The following is a 15,828-nucleotide window of genomic DNA, read 5'->3' as shown; positions in this document are numbered from 1 at the left end:
TCCAGGCTGGTGGTGTCTACCAGCCTCCCCTTGTCACTGTGATCTTGATTATGTGAGCTGATGTGCCTCAGGACCTTTGCATGTGTACCAGTTAGCACATTCAACAGGAACTATAAGTTCAACTACCAGTTAAAGATTGGACTGAGAATTCCTCCTCTAAAATGAAGCCAACTATGTTGTATGTTTTTATGCTAAAAATTGAGTTACAGATTTTTTTTCTCATCTTTCTTTGTCCTCTTTCTCCTTCTACCTTCTCTTCCTCCTTTTCCTCCTCCCTTTACTTCTTGGCTTCTCCTTCTCTCATTTTTTCCCATCCTATCCACTATGGTGGCATGTGGGAGCCTGCACTGACATTTTGTATGGGCACAGTGCCATAACAGAAAGGTCACCCTATGGGATTTACTTTCTACCACCCAAGTGCAGAGTAAAGGGACACTTTTTATAAGCCATTAAGAGGTGACTGTCTTTCATTTTACATAGGCACATGCTGCTTATAAACAGATTTAGGAACCAAAGATGCATCCTTAAGTAGAGAACACTTATTATTTATAAGTCTTATTTATGCAGTTAGATTAATGTTTTCAGTTCTGGAGAAATTTCACATGCTAATCACTTTTTGTTAATTTTAAAATTATTTTTTTTTAATTCTAGTCATCTTTTCCCCTCTAATTAATGCTGATTTATTTTGATTTTCCTGGTAATAGATTACTGTCCTAGATGAGACATGGACCGTATTCAGGCGCTACAGTCGCTTTCGAGAAATGCATAAAACATTGAAGTTAAAGTATGCAGAGGTAAGTTATGAAATAATTATCTCCAATTAAGAACATTTATTTTATAAAGTAAATGAGCTGATTGCATTATCATGCTCCCCTCCCTTTAGGTATTAGCTTGTAAGTGTCACCGAGTTTTGTTGCAATTACGCATCTGTCAAAGGTAGCTTTTTAACTTTTGTTCTTTGTTTCATTTCTGTTCTACACAATTTAAACATTTTCTGAACACAGGATTTTGAAAGTGATAGTAAAGTGACAGTAAATGAATTCTACCCTTTTAATACATTTTACCAATTTTAAACAAATATTTTAATAAACTTACAACTTCTTAATGGTAAGATCTACTAAAATGAAACAGTAATAAATCCCTCAATATAGATTTGCCCTTTTTTTCTCTTAAAAAAGATATATCAATGCTTAGACTTCCACTTAATGAGAAATTAGGTCTTTAAGGTTAATTTGCCATCAAACATGGCTGGGAGGTAGATAGTCAATATGGAATTCTCTAGAAGCAAGGGGGTATTTCATACATCTGATCAGATATCCAGAGTGTATTGATACATTATTAATCTTTTCCTCTTTGGGCAAAGACTAGTTTTTAAAATCCTTCTTCTTTTTTTTTTTTTTTTTTTTTTTAGTATTTTTATTTATTTTTGAGACAGAGAGAGAGCATGAGCAGGGGAGGGGCAGAGAGAGGAGACACAGAATCCGAAGCAGGCTCTAGGCTGTGAGCTGTCAGCACAGAGCCTGACGCGGGGCTCAAACTCATGGACCGTGAGATCGTGACCTGAGCTGAAGTGGGTCGCTTAACTGACTGAGCCACCCAGGTGCCCCTAAAATCCTTCTTAACAAAGAAAAGTATTCTTAAAGTTAATGTGTATCTTCCAAGTGAGTGAGTGAGTGAGGGAGTGTTTTTACTTGAACTAAAGGAAGCCTTGTATCTGCACAACTCTTTGGGAATTTTGGTTTGAACTGACTGCAAATCAGTCAGTAGTCATTGTCTAATATCTGCTCTCACTAAGTATTGCTTTTCGACACTATTTTTATAGTTTCTTACGACAGCCTAGAAAAGAATTTAGTCAGACATTTTCCCCTCACATCAAATAACTAATGCTTCCTTAACCTTTCCATGGCTCTTACTCTTTCCTATCTGATATAAATATAAAGAGAAATTCCTTTTTATAAATAAAAGCTTCCTTGAGTACTGGGAATTGAGGTATCCGAAATTCTCTTGTTAAGCTCTTAGGTAGCAGTGAATTAAAAGCTGAAGAAGTGGCGAATTTGGATTTTAGTTCAGTGTTCCTCAAGAGGCTTCAGTTCCAGAAGTAACTGCATCAAAGTCAAGTTATTGAGTTTGTTTCTGCAATTACTCTTCATGTCCCAAGTTAATATTGACAATAAAAATTGGAAGTATCATGTACATATTACCGTATAGAGTGACTTGTTTTTAAATTGAGCTTTGCAGCTCATTACCTGCTTAATTATAAGTTACTCCACCAGTGCTTTAATAATGTGCAGGTTTTCCCCAATGCTACAAATGTATGTATATCATATCAATTATAATACGTGTGTATCATGCATTGCAGGATTTATTTCATATCTGTTCTTTCAGTGCCATTAGTTCAGCGCCATTGTATGTAGGCAGATTTAATACATTCTAGTAATAGAGTGGTGGACAAGAACAAAAATGTCTTCTCTTACGTATCCTGAATTCATATGGGGACACACTGACAATAAACAAGGAAAATATAATAACTAACACTTAACATACACGCAACACTATGTGACAGTTACCATCTTAAGTGAGCTGCATGCCTTCTAGGAAAAATATCCATAAAATGTAATGGGCAGAAGATGTTGGGCATTTTAGTATAAAGGTTGTTTCAGGGTTGGGCACTCAGATGCCGAGTCCTGATCAGTGTTCTTAAAGAAAATTTCAAAGCAAACAGAAGCAGTCTTTAAAAACATAATGGAAGAGGGGCGCCTGGGTGGCGCAGTCGGTTAAGTGTCCGACTTCAGCCAGGTCACAATCTCGCGGTCTGTGAGTTCGAGCCCCGCGTCAGGCTCTGGGCTGATGGCTCGGAGCCTGGAGCCTGTTTCCGATTCTGTGTCTCCCTCTCTCTCTGCCCCTCCCCTGTTCATGCTCTGTCTCTCTCTGTCCCAAAAATAAATAAACGTTGGAAAAAAAAAAAAAAAACATAATGGAAGAAAACACCCCTGAGGTTAAACATGATGTAAGTATGTAAGTGGAAGAGATTGCCTGGTAGCTGGCAACATTAACGAACACAGATTGTCACATATGTGATAATCCTTTTCAAGGGCAGAAAGAGTGTACTTACCTGCTGAAAAAAGTTAAGTGAGCTTCGAATGAGGAAAATCAGGCTGGTCTCCTTCATCCAGTCAGTCACAAGTCTGTATTGAACCACCCCACACTGAATACCATTGTCGGCAAGACAGCCACATCCCCTCCTCTCAGGAAGCAGAGAGAATGAACAGTAAACAAACAAACCAACAAATAAGATAGTTTTAGATAATGTTAAGTGCCATGGAGAGAATAAAACAAGGTAGTGTGATCGTGTGGCATGAGAGCTAGGCAGGCCTGGGGAAATCTTAATGTTGAAAAGGAGCCAGGCATGAACATCTGGGGTAGACACATCTGAAGTAAAGGGAACAGCAAATGCAAAGGCCCTGGGGTGGGACCACGCCTGTTGGCCAAGCATGTTCCAAGAATAAAAAGTCCTGTGAAAAGTGGCAAGTGTGGTAGAGGTGAGGACAGGGAGGTAGGGACAGGAAGTAGGGACTGTATCATGTATCACTTGATCACAAGTATTGTGGGAAACCACTGAATGATATTAAAGAAGGTCTGGATGTGGAAACTAAGCTGGAATTTCCATTCTATCCATGTATGACTTCCCATACAAACCCTTTTCCTGAAGGCAGGCTCACGATCTAACTGATAACCAAGATTGGAAATTGCTTTTCCTTGTTTTGAGTCCAACTTGGTGACTTTGCCTTCTTCTGAGGGCAAAAAATGTAAAGAACTTACACATGTATGCATGTGTTTGAAAGAGAGGAGGTAATGTGAGTAGTGATTTGAAACCATGTGGTGAGATCCTAAAATAAACACCGCCTGTAGAAAGGGAGGTTGTAATTACAAAGCCTGAGGGGGCGCCATTGAGCTTTACAGTAGCCACACTCTGACTGGTTTCCTCACCATTGACTGAGTGCTTCCCATGTCCTGGGTCTTGTGTTATGCTTTTGCCATTCAGGACCCTGTGGTCGGAGCCAGAGACTTGCCTCCTGTCACACACCTGGTGGGCAGAAGCCAGTCTGGAAGCACAGGCAATTGGGCTCCATTTACTATCTCTAAACAAACAATAGTATAAAAATAGAAATGGGGGGAAAACATTATCTGTAAAAAGGCAGCAGCATGTCATTGTAGCTCTAGATAAATCTTATTTCAGTGAAAGGAGAACGACATTGCCCAGTTAACATTTTCAAGATGAAGCTTAAATGTCAAGTTGAATATCAGCTGTATTTTCTTCCATAAAGTTGATTTTTCTTTTGCGCAGCCTACCTTCACATACTCTTACGTGCTAAGTGTTTGTGGAGACTTGAGATCAATAATGTTCATTAGGTATTCAACAGTTATGATTGCTCTTATCATTGTGCATATTGTTGACGTCTCTGTACATAACGTTAATCTTACTGAAGTAATCATCTATCTCCAAATGGTCTACTTGGCCTGTCGGCATCCTAGAAATCATTTGACTTGTTAAAGACGTAACTTCTTCAGGAAGGCCCAAAGGTTCACATAGAAGGATGCTGAAAATTTCCTCTCACAGATAACTGTTTCATAGCCAAGTGGGAACATATTTTATTTACCTCACTCCTTCACCAAATTGGGGTCATTATTTCGATAGAAGTATGAAACTCCTCTTGTTCTTTTAGTTACAAGGGTAACAAGATGGTCGATTATTTTTTTTTTTTTGTAATGATACATACTAAATTTACCAAGTTATACAAGGTTTCAAATTTTTAATCAAGCTGAAAAATATATTGAAAAAATACCCTTGAATTCAAAAATACATAGGCTTTGTAATTACTTGCCAAGATGGAGAATCTTTGTTCACCTTGAAACTTTAGTTTGGGTTGTAGCTTATAATCTTTTGGAACTTTGAATTATATCCTGTTCATTCACATTTTCTTCTGGCATTTTAGCCCTGTTTTTCCTGGGGGATATACCTCTACAGGAGTTTGATATAACAGTTCTTCTTAAGGCTATTTTCTTTTTTCTTTCAGTATTTTTTTTTTTTTTTCAGATAATAAGTCACACGTGTATGGTAAAAGATTGAAGTCATTCAAAGAGGTATACATAGAGTGTGAAAGTTTCTCTTAATCTGGCCCTCAGAAGCAATCATTTGCAATGCCCTCAGGAGTTCTTGGGTCCAGCTAAACATTCGTACTTACAGGACTTGCATAGGCCATACCTAGCGTTGATTGACCTGAGGAAGGTATAAGACAAATATCACTGCTTCCAGCAGAGTACCTATAAGAGACCTGCTGAGCTATAAAAGAAACCTCACTCAGAGAAGCCTGAATCTACGACTTCACACCAGATAGCTATCACTTCCCTAGTCTATACAAACAGTTTGTCAGCTTATCAAGTGATTGATCATTTTGCTAGGAGCAGTGGTGTCTACTAACAAAGTTGGCGTACCACCTTATCAGATTCGCAGATTCCTCTTCATGGACATAGGGGTAGTTTCCAGATTTTTGCTGCTGTGACCGCTTCTTTGTGGACATTCTTAAAGGTAGCTGCATGACTTCCAATTCACACATGCATACTTCCCTTGTGAAGAAATTGGGTAATTGCTCAACTGTTTTTAAAGACTTAATTTATGAAGAACCAAGATTAGGAAAAGAACACACAAAACTTGGGTTGACTGAGAGCCCCGAGCCTTACCCCCAAGTAGTGGCAAGGTTTTAAGAATTCCTTAACCATCATTCAGCTACATCTTCTAATTTCCCTGTTTACTCCCATGTATTTGCCTAATTATTTACTGTGTACTATAATGTCTCCATAAGCAGAGGGATGTCAACTGGAGACCCCTCAGGGATACTTTATATACACTTGGGTGGTGACCCAATTAAAACAGGAAGAGGTCATTGATTATTAGCTATAATGTGTGTCTGTGAAAAAAATAGAAGGACTTTAGGGGGATTACAAGCAAAACAAACCTGTGAATTGAAAGGACAAAGCCACTGGGTCCCATGAAACTCAGGCATGGGGACTGAGGGCAGGGACAAAGTAGACACTGAAGAAAAATTGAGTCCATTGTTTTTGTATCGTGACAAATTTCAGGAAAAGAAAACAAAGTTCTTTGTTCTGTGGAACACTAAAGAAGAACGGATTGGCTGCAGGTGGTGTTGGATCATATGTGAACATTACGTTCCTTCCATTTTCAGATTCACTGTGTGAGGGGCTGAGCCCTCACTTGAGGTGCTGCATTGTTCAAGGTTTTTAAAATTGTTGTTTTATTTTTGTTTATTCATTTCCCTTCATCTTAGTTTCTTCTGGATTCTAAATAGGTTTCCCTTTTGTCTTGAATTAATTGTCCTCTTGATATACTGACATGTATTGTGCAGGATAATAGCTCCTTCTAGCTTTCTTTCTCTGCTCCCCTTCATTGACCTTGTATGGAATCTTAATCAAATTAAACCCTGTGTTTTCAGATTCCACATCTGTAAAATGATAATGCCACAGCTAGTTTGTAAAAGACTGTGAAAGCCTCAGATAAAATATTTTATTGAAAGCGACTATGAAGTAATATGCAGCATCTGCTAGAGAGCATGTCTTTGAAATTTTATCATGCAAATCATTTCTGCAGTGCTCTTTATCTGTATGAAAAATTTTGTACTCCATTAAAGTCAGTAGTATAATCCCTTTAAGCATCAGTCAAGTTATATGCTCAAACACAAATGTTCTCTTTTTGCCACGGAGGAGGTAGAGTTACCGTTAAGATCTCGTGTCCATGAAGTTTACCTATGGATCCACGTCATTGAGAGTGGACAATGATCTGATCAAAGCACAGTTTATCATGAAGCTGGGAAGAGAGACTATTTTAAGACCATGTTCCCTCTCAACCATCAGAATGAAGAGTGACAACATGGTGCCTGTGCCCCCTACATTCTGGATGAGTGGTCTAGGGGGCTCTGAATGTATTTTATAAAGTAGGAAGACATGGGGCTGGAAGATGAGAGGGTCAGTGAGAGCTGCTCATTCTAGGAGGTTCGGAGATGCCACACTCTGATTTTAGAGGTCTTTAATTTTAATGCATTTAACAAGTGCTAGAACCTAGTGGGCACCATACTTCTCAGGAGAGCCATCTCACAGTGAGAGAAGTTAGGCATTGGAATCCATCATCAAGGGTCCTTTTATAATCTGGGCCAAGAGTCATTCAGAAGCAGGTTTGTGTTGGTCTTCCTGGAGGCAAAAGGATGAACCATGAAAATGGGCTATGTTCTGTATTGAAAGGTACCATCAAAATAAATGCTACGGGAACTTTTAATGCCCGTGTGTGGTGACAGCATAGGTGGCATGGAACATGATGTGTGAATGTCTACATCATAACTGAGTTATCACAGTGAGTCATTCAGTCCCCAAGTGTCAAACAGGACCTCAGCCTCCATCAACTGCATCCCCAAGGGGGCTCCCTTCTCCCTACAGAGCTGGGGCGGGGGTGGGGGGGAAATGTTTTCAGAGCTTTTGAATAGAACATGAAAGATTGCTGTATGGAGCAACTCCTCTGTCTCAAGTCTAACGGTCTCTGGGTGCCCAGTAAATAACTGTGGGAGGGGGGGAAAAAGGAGGTGTTTAATTCATATATGGACTTTCAGTTTGTGCTGATAGAACCATTTCTCACCTTCTGTATTTTCCAAGTAATTTCCCCAAAGCAGTACCAAAAATAAAAGGGGGTGGGGGTGGACACGGAAGAAAAGAAACTGGCTCTTGGCCTTGGATTTGATTTGGACAGCTTTTTGCCATCCATCACTGAAATGCATTCTCAACAGTTTTATAACCAGCTTTCCAAATTTAATATAAAAATTGCAAATCTACTCACCACCCAAATTATAATGCTACCAACCATAGCCATAGGGAGCATTCAGTAAGCCTTAGATAAATTCACCTGTACCAAGAGCTCAGCCCCCTTGGATTTTTAAATAGCAAACAGCTATGTAGGCAAAAATAGAACGCTTCCTGCCAGCTTCCTGACCTAGTATGTTATGAGAGACCAAGGTACCTCACTGTATGGTTTGCAACACACTGTTCCCTCCACCCAAGACATAAAACAGTATTTTAATTACTTCTTTCAAGTGTATGGGGAGCTGGGGGCAAAAGACTTCAGAATTTTCTGGGAGGCTTTTCGCCAAACTAGGAAATTATGATTCAGTAAATCTGATGTGGGGCCTGAGAGTGGGTAGTTGGGGCCCCAGTTCCCCAAATAGTGCTCTCTGGACCACTGGTTAGTATGCTGCCTGTCATCTCTTTCACAGCCACCTTGGGAGCATTGGTTGATTTTTCATTATTATAGGTCACCAGTTCTAAAAGGTAATTTCCAGGGACCAATCATCTTGTCAAAATTAAGGCTAGGCTATGTTAAGCCTAGGCAGTGGGGGCATGTTGATTGTTTCTTTGACCACCAAAGACTGTGGAGCATAGAGTATCAGGCTTTCCTCTGCAACCGGCAAGGAGACTTTTATAGCAACAGGTTGGACCCATTTGCACATTATGAAATGTAAGTACACCAAGGAGTCTTAAAGGTTTGGGCACTCCCAAACCTCATGGGGACTCATGAGGACTCATGGGGTGCCTGGGTGGCTCAGTCAGTTGAGCATCAGACTCTTGATTTCTGCTCAGGTCATGACCCCAGGGTTGTGCGATCAAGCCCTGCTTTGGGGGCTCTGTGCTGAGCATGGAGCCTGCTTAGGTCTCTCTCTCTCTCTCTCTCTCTCTCTCTCTCTCTCTCTCTCCTCCCACTTGGCCCCTTCGCCGCTCATGCTGTCTGTCTCTTGGAAGGAAGGAAGGAAGGAAGGAAGGAAGGAAGGAAGGAAGGAAAGAAGGAAAGAAGAAGGAAGGAAGGAAGGAAGGAAGGAAGGACGGTCACTTAAATGCTCAGTTTTGTTGAAAGTCACATCAAGACTTGGGGTATAGGCAAAGTTCATGTCTCTTCATTCCTAGTCCTCTTTCTGTGTTTTGAATCTTCCTCTCCATGACCTTGGTCATTCATGAAAGGGGAATTTTCAGAGTGCCCCAGATGAGACCAAAGAGAAGAACATCTCTTCTCTGCAAAAATCTGTTAGTTGAATATCGTGACAAAGACAGGTTCTTGCCATGTCTCAGTCCCTGAAAGAGACAAGTAACATCATAATAAGAGATAGAAAATGCAAGCATCTGAGTTAGTCCAACTGTGTAATTATTCTTAAATATGCAACATTAAACTCTCACATATCTGAAACATTTCTCACTTTCAAAATTGTTGCAGCATATATGAATGTCCTCAAATCTATCTTTACTGGCCCCTGCCTGAATAAGATTGATACTGGCTTTGGGAGGCTTTGTGTGATTGCATTTTAAAAAGTTATCATCTTTATACAGAATATGACCAAGTCCGTGCAGTCTTAACTATGTTCCCAGCGATGGTTTTGTACATAAGATGACTCCAAGTTTTAGCACTTCAGTGACAACAAGACAGCAGCTCTGTCTGATATGTCCTCATTGTAATTGCTGGCTATACCATGTGGACCACCAGCAAAGAGTCCTGCCTTGTTCAGCAGATATTTGAGGAGAGTCTAGTATGTGCCTGGCTGTGGGCAAGATAGCAGGTATTCATCAATATTGTGTGGTGTGCTTATTATGAGAGGTCTGTTGTCATTGCTCCTTTAATAATCCACCCAGATTGTTCTGAAGAGTTGCTCTTTCATTCCTCTAGTGAAACTTGGAGGAGAGTTCCTTTTTTGTCTGTGAGTATATTTCTCAGTGACAGCTGTTCTTATAAGACCTTGGAAATTGCTATTAATTTTGAGTAGCCAGAAATGCTCCCACTTAGTCAGCTGTGAGAATTATAGCAGCCCTTTGATGAGTTTTCATTACTTGCATTTCTCAAAATCTGGAGTGGCTAAAATTCACAGCCACAAACCTGCAGGGTGTGGATGTTTCAAATGCTGTCAGTCATCATGTAGGTATGTCTACTTACAAAAGTCAGGTTATAGCTGATTTGACCAATTAGAGTGCCAGGTAGAATTTCCCCCCTTAATCTTTAAAAATCAGGTACTAGTTAGGTAGCCAAGTGTTATGGGAGTAAGGGAAAAAAAAAAAAAGAAAGAGCTTTGTAAATGAGGAATGAAAATAAAGTACACTTTTATTAGGTGGTAACAGAAGTCAAATGTTTTTCTTTCATCAGTAAAGATTCCACACTTTATTAGTTGTTTTCGGTTTTCTTTCAGTGATTTATAATCCAGTTTTAGCAGCTTAATTGTTATGAAATCATAAAAGATAAACAAGGCTTTTTATCACTCATTTAAATTTCTGTATAAGGGCTGCCATTATTTATATTCAAAGAAATAATGATCCCATTTATCAAAATCTATGCTGTTGCCTCCAAGACCACCTGGGCTTAATATAGGGTCTGGCTCACCCGAAAAGTGAGCTTGGCCAAGAGAGAAAGGCTTATAATAAAATCAAACGTTTCCATTGCATTTAATTTATCTTCGTGATGGCAGCAGACTGGCCGACCTATCTTATTATAATCTAATAAACATTGGAGTCAGCATTTGGGCATGATGGCTCTTTGAAGATAATTGAGCTGTGTGAGTTCACTGGGAGTCAGAAAGGGAAAAACCAACTCTGAGATCATTAAGGTCATTAAGAAATATTACAAAGCAACAGAGAATGCGGACACTATCGCTGATACATATGCACATACATACATAGCTCACCAACTTCATGGATGAATGGATTCTCCATGCTTTCATTTTCCCAAAACTGAAATTCACAGGCAATTCCATAAAGTGGCTGCTGGTTATAAGCAATTATTAATTGTCTTATCTGATGCCGTTGATAGTTCTTCATACAGATCTGTTGTTCAGCCTGCAAATTAGAGGCTTGTGGGTTCAAACATTCAAAATGAAATCAACAACTCGGGGTTTTAGACTCTACAGTCACTGAAGAAGGGAAAGACAAATTTCATTGGAAGTCAGTAGGCCTCAAAATTACTGATTTCATTTTTCTAATGGCTTTTATTTCAATCTTTTTGTCTTTAGAATATGTTTTATTTACTGAATTGCAGAACAAGCTTGTCATTATGTTTCTCTCAGGCCAAAGAAATGTGCTGTTTTAGCCTCATTTGTTTGTTTCCTGTGTTTTAGTCTGCATAATCACATTTCATAATTATACAAAGTAGGCCATAAGGGCTGTTAAGTTTTCTTCCAGTGTTCTCCAGGCCTACCATGTCTTCCACAAATATCCAATTTATTTGATCTCCGTCATCATTTTTAACTTAAACGTACAATTTTCCCATAAGAGCTCAAATATCTTTGCATCATTTCCCACTCCTGCTGCAAAGATAATGGTTGTAGCAGGAAAAGATACCATTTTAAGGAATTTCTCATGAATACTGCATTCCCGTTTGTATCTGTCCTTTTTCTATTCTACAACCTCTTGAAAAGTACCGTGCTTCATGATTATAAATCCGGCCCTATTTCCCTTCTACACACCTTTGCCTTTCTTCAAATAAGAATGCTGTGAGGATTTTGCAGGAAGTCAGGACAGTCCTCAGAGGCAATGTAGCCAAGTATCTCCGTGGTATCCAAATGCTACTCCTTCTTACTCAGCATACAGAGATTTTCATCATCAGTACTTGAGTTACAGAATTTCAGAGCTGAACAGAAACTTAAAACATCTTAGGTCAACTCCTTCATTTTAATAGGTGATAAAACTAGGTTTTTTTACATCACTCGAGAATATACCAGCAGCTCCGTGCTGAACTGAGACTTCAAAATCTGATTGCCCCAAATCCCAGGTTATTAAAAGAAAAAGACATATGGCGCTAATTTAACTGTTCCATTAAATCTGTAAAGAGAATAATCACTTTTTATTGTTTCTATAAAGATGATGCATGCTCATTTATAAAAATTTCACGTAATACAGAGAGAAAACAACAGATTGCCCCAAATCATTCTCTAAATATAATTAATGTTACTATTTAATGAACATTATCTTACATACTTAAATGAATAGGCACAGATAAAAGGATGGATATATAGATTGATAAAAAACTAAAATGAGAAAAAGAATGAAATAATTTTATAACATTAGGGTCATTCTAAATGTCGTATCTTTAATTGCAAACAGTAAGTTTAATTTTACTTGAATTTGTCAGAAGTGAAAGAAAATGAAATTGAAGAAATTACTGAACTTCAAATTAAATGTTGCTCCACAAGAAGTTTTAAGTTCTCTAAAATATATAGGACTTTAAGAAAAAAGATTATAAACAAACATTAGAATTTAGTTGCTAGTTTTCAAATGTGTTTCTAGTTTACAAATGACCAGTTGTGTTTCCCTTTTATGAATGATCAACTGACTCTTCTAACAAAGTTAAGATCAGTACACTTATGTTTACTCCCATCTCCCAAATTTTAAGTCATTTTGTATTATCTTTTTACACTGTCAAGATATATAGCATTCACATTCTTTTATACCTAAATTCATATAATTATATATTATTAAACATTGTACATAGACTTATATAATTATATATTATTAAATGTTGTGATTTAAAAAAATTTTTTTTTCAACGTTTATTTATTTTTTGGGACAGAGAGAGACAGAGCATGAACGGGGGAAGGGCAGAGAGAGAGGGAGACACAGAATCGGAAACAGGCTCCAGGCTCTGAGCCATCAGCCCAGAGCCCGACGCGGGGCTCGAACTCACGCACCGCGAGATCGTGACCTGGCTGAAGTCGGACGCTTAACTGACTGCGCCACCCAGGCGCCCCAAATGTTGTGATTTTAAAAAAGTTTTAACATTTATTCACTTTTGAGCGACAGACAGAGCATGAGTGAGTGGGGTGGGGGCAGAGAAAGACGGAGACACAGAATCTGAAGCTGTCAGCACAGAGCCCGACACAGGGCTTGAACTCACAAACCATGAGATCATGACCTGAGCTGAAGTTGGATGCCCAACTGACTGAGCCACCCAGGTGCCCCTAAATATTGTGATTTTAAATAGAGGGGACATTTACTTTACCATAATTTCTTCATTCCTGAGATCTTTATATTGTGCTATCTCTTGGTTATTTTTTGATCATCCAGTACATTTTTGAAAAGATGCAGCTTGATGTGTTTTACCAGAGTTCTTGTGTGCTTGAGAATGTCTCTCTGTGGCCTGTGCACTTGAAAGACACTTTGGTTAGGCATAAACTCTTTGGGTCATGTTGACTTTTCCCTTAGCACATTTCATTTTGCATTGTCCCTTACTCTCTATACTACATGCTAATCTGTGTTTTCATTGTGTTCATTCTAGGTTTGTTTCTTCTACTGGGGCTTTCATTCTAATAAGTGTTTTTTGCTTTTTCCCCATTCTTTGTGGAGTGCTTCTGGCCCACTTTTTTTTTTTTTTTTTTTTTTTTTCTTTTTTTTTTAGTGGGTTGTGGGTAGGGAGAGGTAGATAGTGAGGGTGTGGTGGTACTGATTTTTCAATCAACTTTTTTTTCTTTTTTTTTTTTTGGCTTGTCAGTTTTTGCTGAAAGCTGGACATGGTGTATTGGATGAAAGGAATTGAGGTAGATAGGCCTTCGGTGTGAGGTTTTATGTTCATTGGCTAGAATCCAGGCTGTGCTTGCTGTTTGCTGTAGCTGTGGTATCAGAGGCTACCGTTTTCCCAGGTGCCCTTGTTTTGGTCTTCCTGGTCTTTGGGTTTGGCTAAAGACTTCTTCAGTAGAGCCTGGGGCTTGTAGCTCTTTCCGCTGTAATCAGGAGGCCTCTTGATGTGGTGGTGAGGTGTGGCCAGAGGGAAAGGGAAAAGCCTGCGTTGGCCTTTAATCAGGTGTCCTCTTTTAGTGAGCCTGCTGTGGGGCATTTTACTTTCCCCAGGTCTGGTTATCCCAAAGCGCTTAGATTCTGGTACAAGTTTCCCTTGAGGGCAGGCCATGTTAAGGACAACAGAGAACTTTGGGTGTATTTCAGGATGATTACTTTTTCTCTCCTGCTGGAAAGTAGCAGATTTTTCTCCCATCTCAGGATGAGAACCTGGCTGGACTCCTGGGGGTAAAACTAACAGAAGTGTGCAGACTCCACACGTACCCAGAGTTTTTAACTCAAATACTAGTCTGTACTGAGCCTCCAGTAATTCACCAGTTACAGTTTATTTATTTTTTAAAGTTTATTTATTGAGAGAGAGAGAGAGAATGAACAAACGGGGGAGGGCAGAGAGAGAGGGAGAGAGAGAATCTCAAGCAGGCTCTGCACTATCAGCTCAGAGGCCTGTGTGGGGCTTGATCTCACGAACCGTGAGATCATGACCAGAGCCTAAATCGAGAGTTGGAGGCTTAACCCACTGAGACAGCCAGTGCCCCTCACCAATTACAGTTTAAATTGTTGCTGCCTCTCCTGGATCCAGCTACAGGCTTCTGCACCGAATAGGATATGGTTCTCAGTCTCTTCCTGCTTGTCTCTCTAGTTTGGGGACATTAGTTTGCCCCATGACCTCAGCTCTCTGATGGATCTATGAAGAGCTGTTGATTTTTAGTCTTTTCAGCTTTTTTCTTGTTGTGAGGGCAAGGGTGATGGCTTCCAAGCTTCTCAAGGTGTCAGATCACAAGCCAGAAGTCCTATTTGAATAGTTTTAGATTTATAGCCTCCCCTGTTATTAACAACTTACACTACTATAGTACATGTGCCACAACTAGTGAACTAATATTGATCCATTATTATTGTTTACATTTTTGAGATTTTCTTAGTTTTTACTTAACATCCCATTTCTTTTTTTTTTTTTTCAACGTTTTTATTTATTTTTGGGATAGAGAGAGACAGAGCATGAATGGGGGAGGGGCAGAGAGAGAGGGAGACACAGAATCGGAAACAGGCTCCAGGCTCTGAGCCATCAGCCCAGAGCCTGATGCGGGGCTCGAACTCACGGACCGGACCGCGAGATCGTGACCTGGCTGAAGTCGGACGCTTAACCGACTGAGCCACCCAGGCGCCCCTTAACATCCCATTTCTGTTCCAGGATCCCATCCAGGAATCTGTCTTACATTTTATTGTGACACTTTTTTATACTTACCTAATTTTGATGACCTTGACTTTATTGAGGAATGCTGGTCAGGTATTTTACAGAATGTTCCCTGTTGGGATTTGTGTGATGCTTTTCTTGTGATTAGAGCTGTGGGTTTGGGGAGGAGAGAACTACAGAGGTAAAAGTGCCATTATGATCATGTCAGATGAAAGGGACAAATACTGTCCGTGGGGCTTATCACTGTTGATACTGATCTCGATCACCTGGCTGAGGTTTCTCCCAGTTTCTCCCCCGGAATGTTACATGGCTTCCCCCTTTTCTACACTTACTCTTTGGAAGGAAGTCCCTGTGCACAGCACACATTTTAGTCATGGAGAGGTATGTTCCACGTCCTTCAGGGTGAGATAGCCACAAGTTATTTGGAAATCTTGTGCGTGGAGGGCTTGTCTTTCCTTTCCCGTGTCTGTCTTTATTCAGTTGTTTGCTTGTCCGGTCATATTTTGGCTATAAGCCAATACTAGTTTTTTTGTTTTGTTTTTTTAAATTTTGTTTTCAGATTAGTTCATCTTTGGCCTTTAGGAGCTCTTTCAGTTAATGCTTGTGCTCCTTTGTAACACTCCATCTTTGTGCTTTGAAGTTTCTGGGCACTTCCTTTCGGGCACTCTGAGATGCTTCAGGCTTAGCTTACATCTTCCCTGTCCCAGTCCTTGAGTCAGCCATTTCTCTCAGAGCTGGCTCGCTTTTCCACCCCTCTCCCCTCG

The 15,828-nt window shown here is 39.8% G+C and overlaps 1 protein-coding gene across 10 annotated transcripts in view; it reads left to right on the top strand.

Annotated features, from left to right (window-relative positions):
- Positions 1-15,828, top strand: part of KIF16B (kinesin family member 16B) — a 289,984-nt gene that overhangs the window by 234,060 nt on the left and 40,096 nt on the right. For all 10 annotated transcript variants that reach the window (XR_005782154.1, XR_005782151.1, XR_005782153.1 and 7 more), the window contains one exon: positions 705-794. Coding sequence is in view for 5 of the 10 variants with exons in the window: in XM_040447749.1 (XP_040303683.1) it covers positions 705-794 (90 nt within the window). In the remaining 5 variants the exon portion in view is untranslated. Of the gene's footprint in view, positions 1-704; positions 795-15,828 lie in introns of those variants that run through there.

The sequence above is a fragment of the Herpailurus yagouaroundi genome, unplaced genomic scaffold (genome assembly GCF_014898765.1).
Source record: "Herpailurus yagouaroundi ecotype Mexico unplaced genomic scaffold, PumYag 196, whole genome shotgun sequence".
Classification (NCBI taxonomy): domain Eukaryota; kingdom Metazoa; phylum Chordata; class Mammalia; order Carnivora; family Felidae; genus Herpailurus; species Herpailurus yagouaroundi.
The sequence above is the reverse complement of the archived record's forward strand: the minus strand, read 5'-3'. Positions and strand labels throughout refer to the sequence as shown.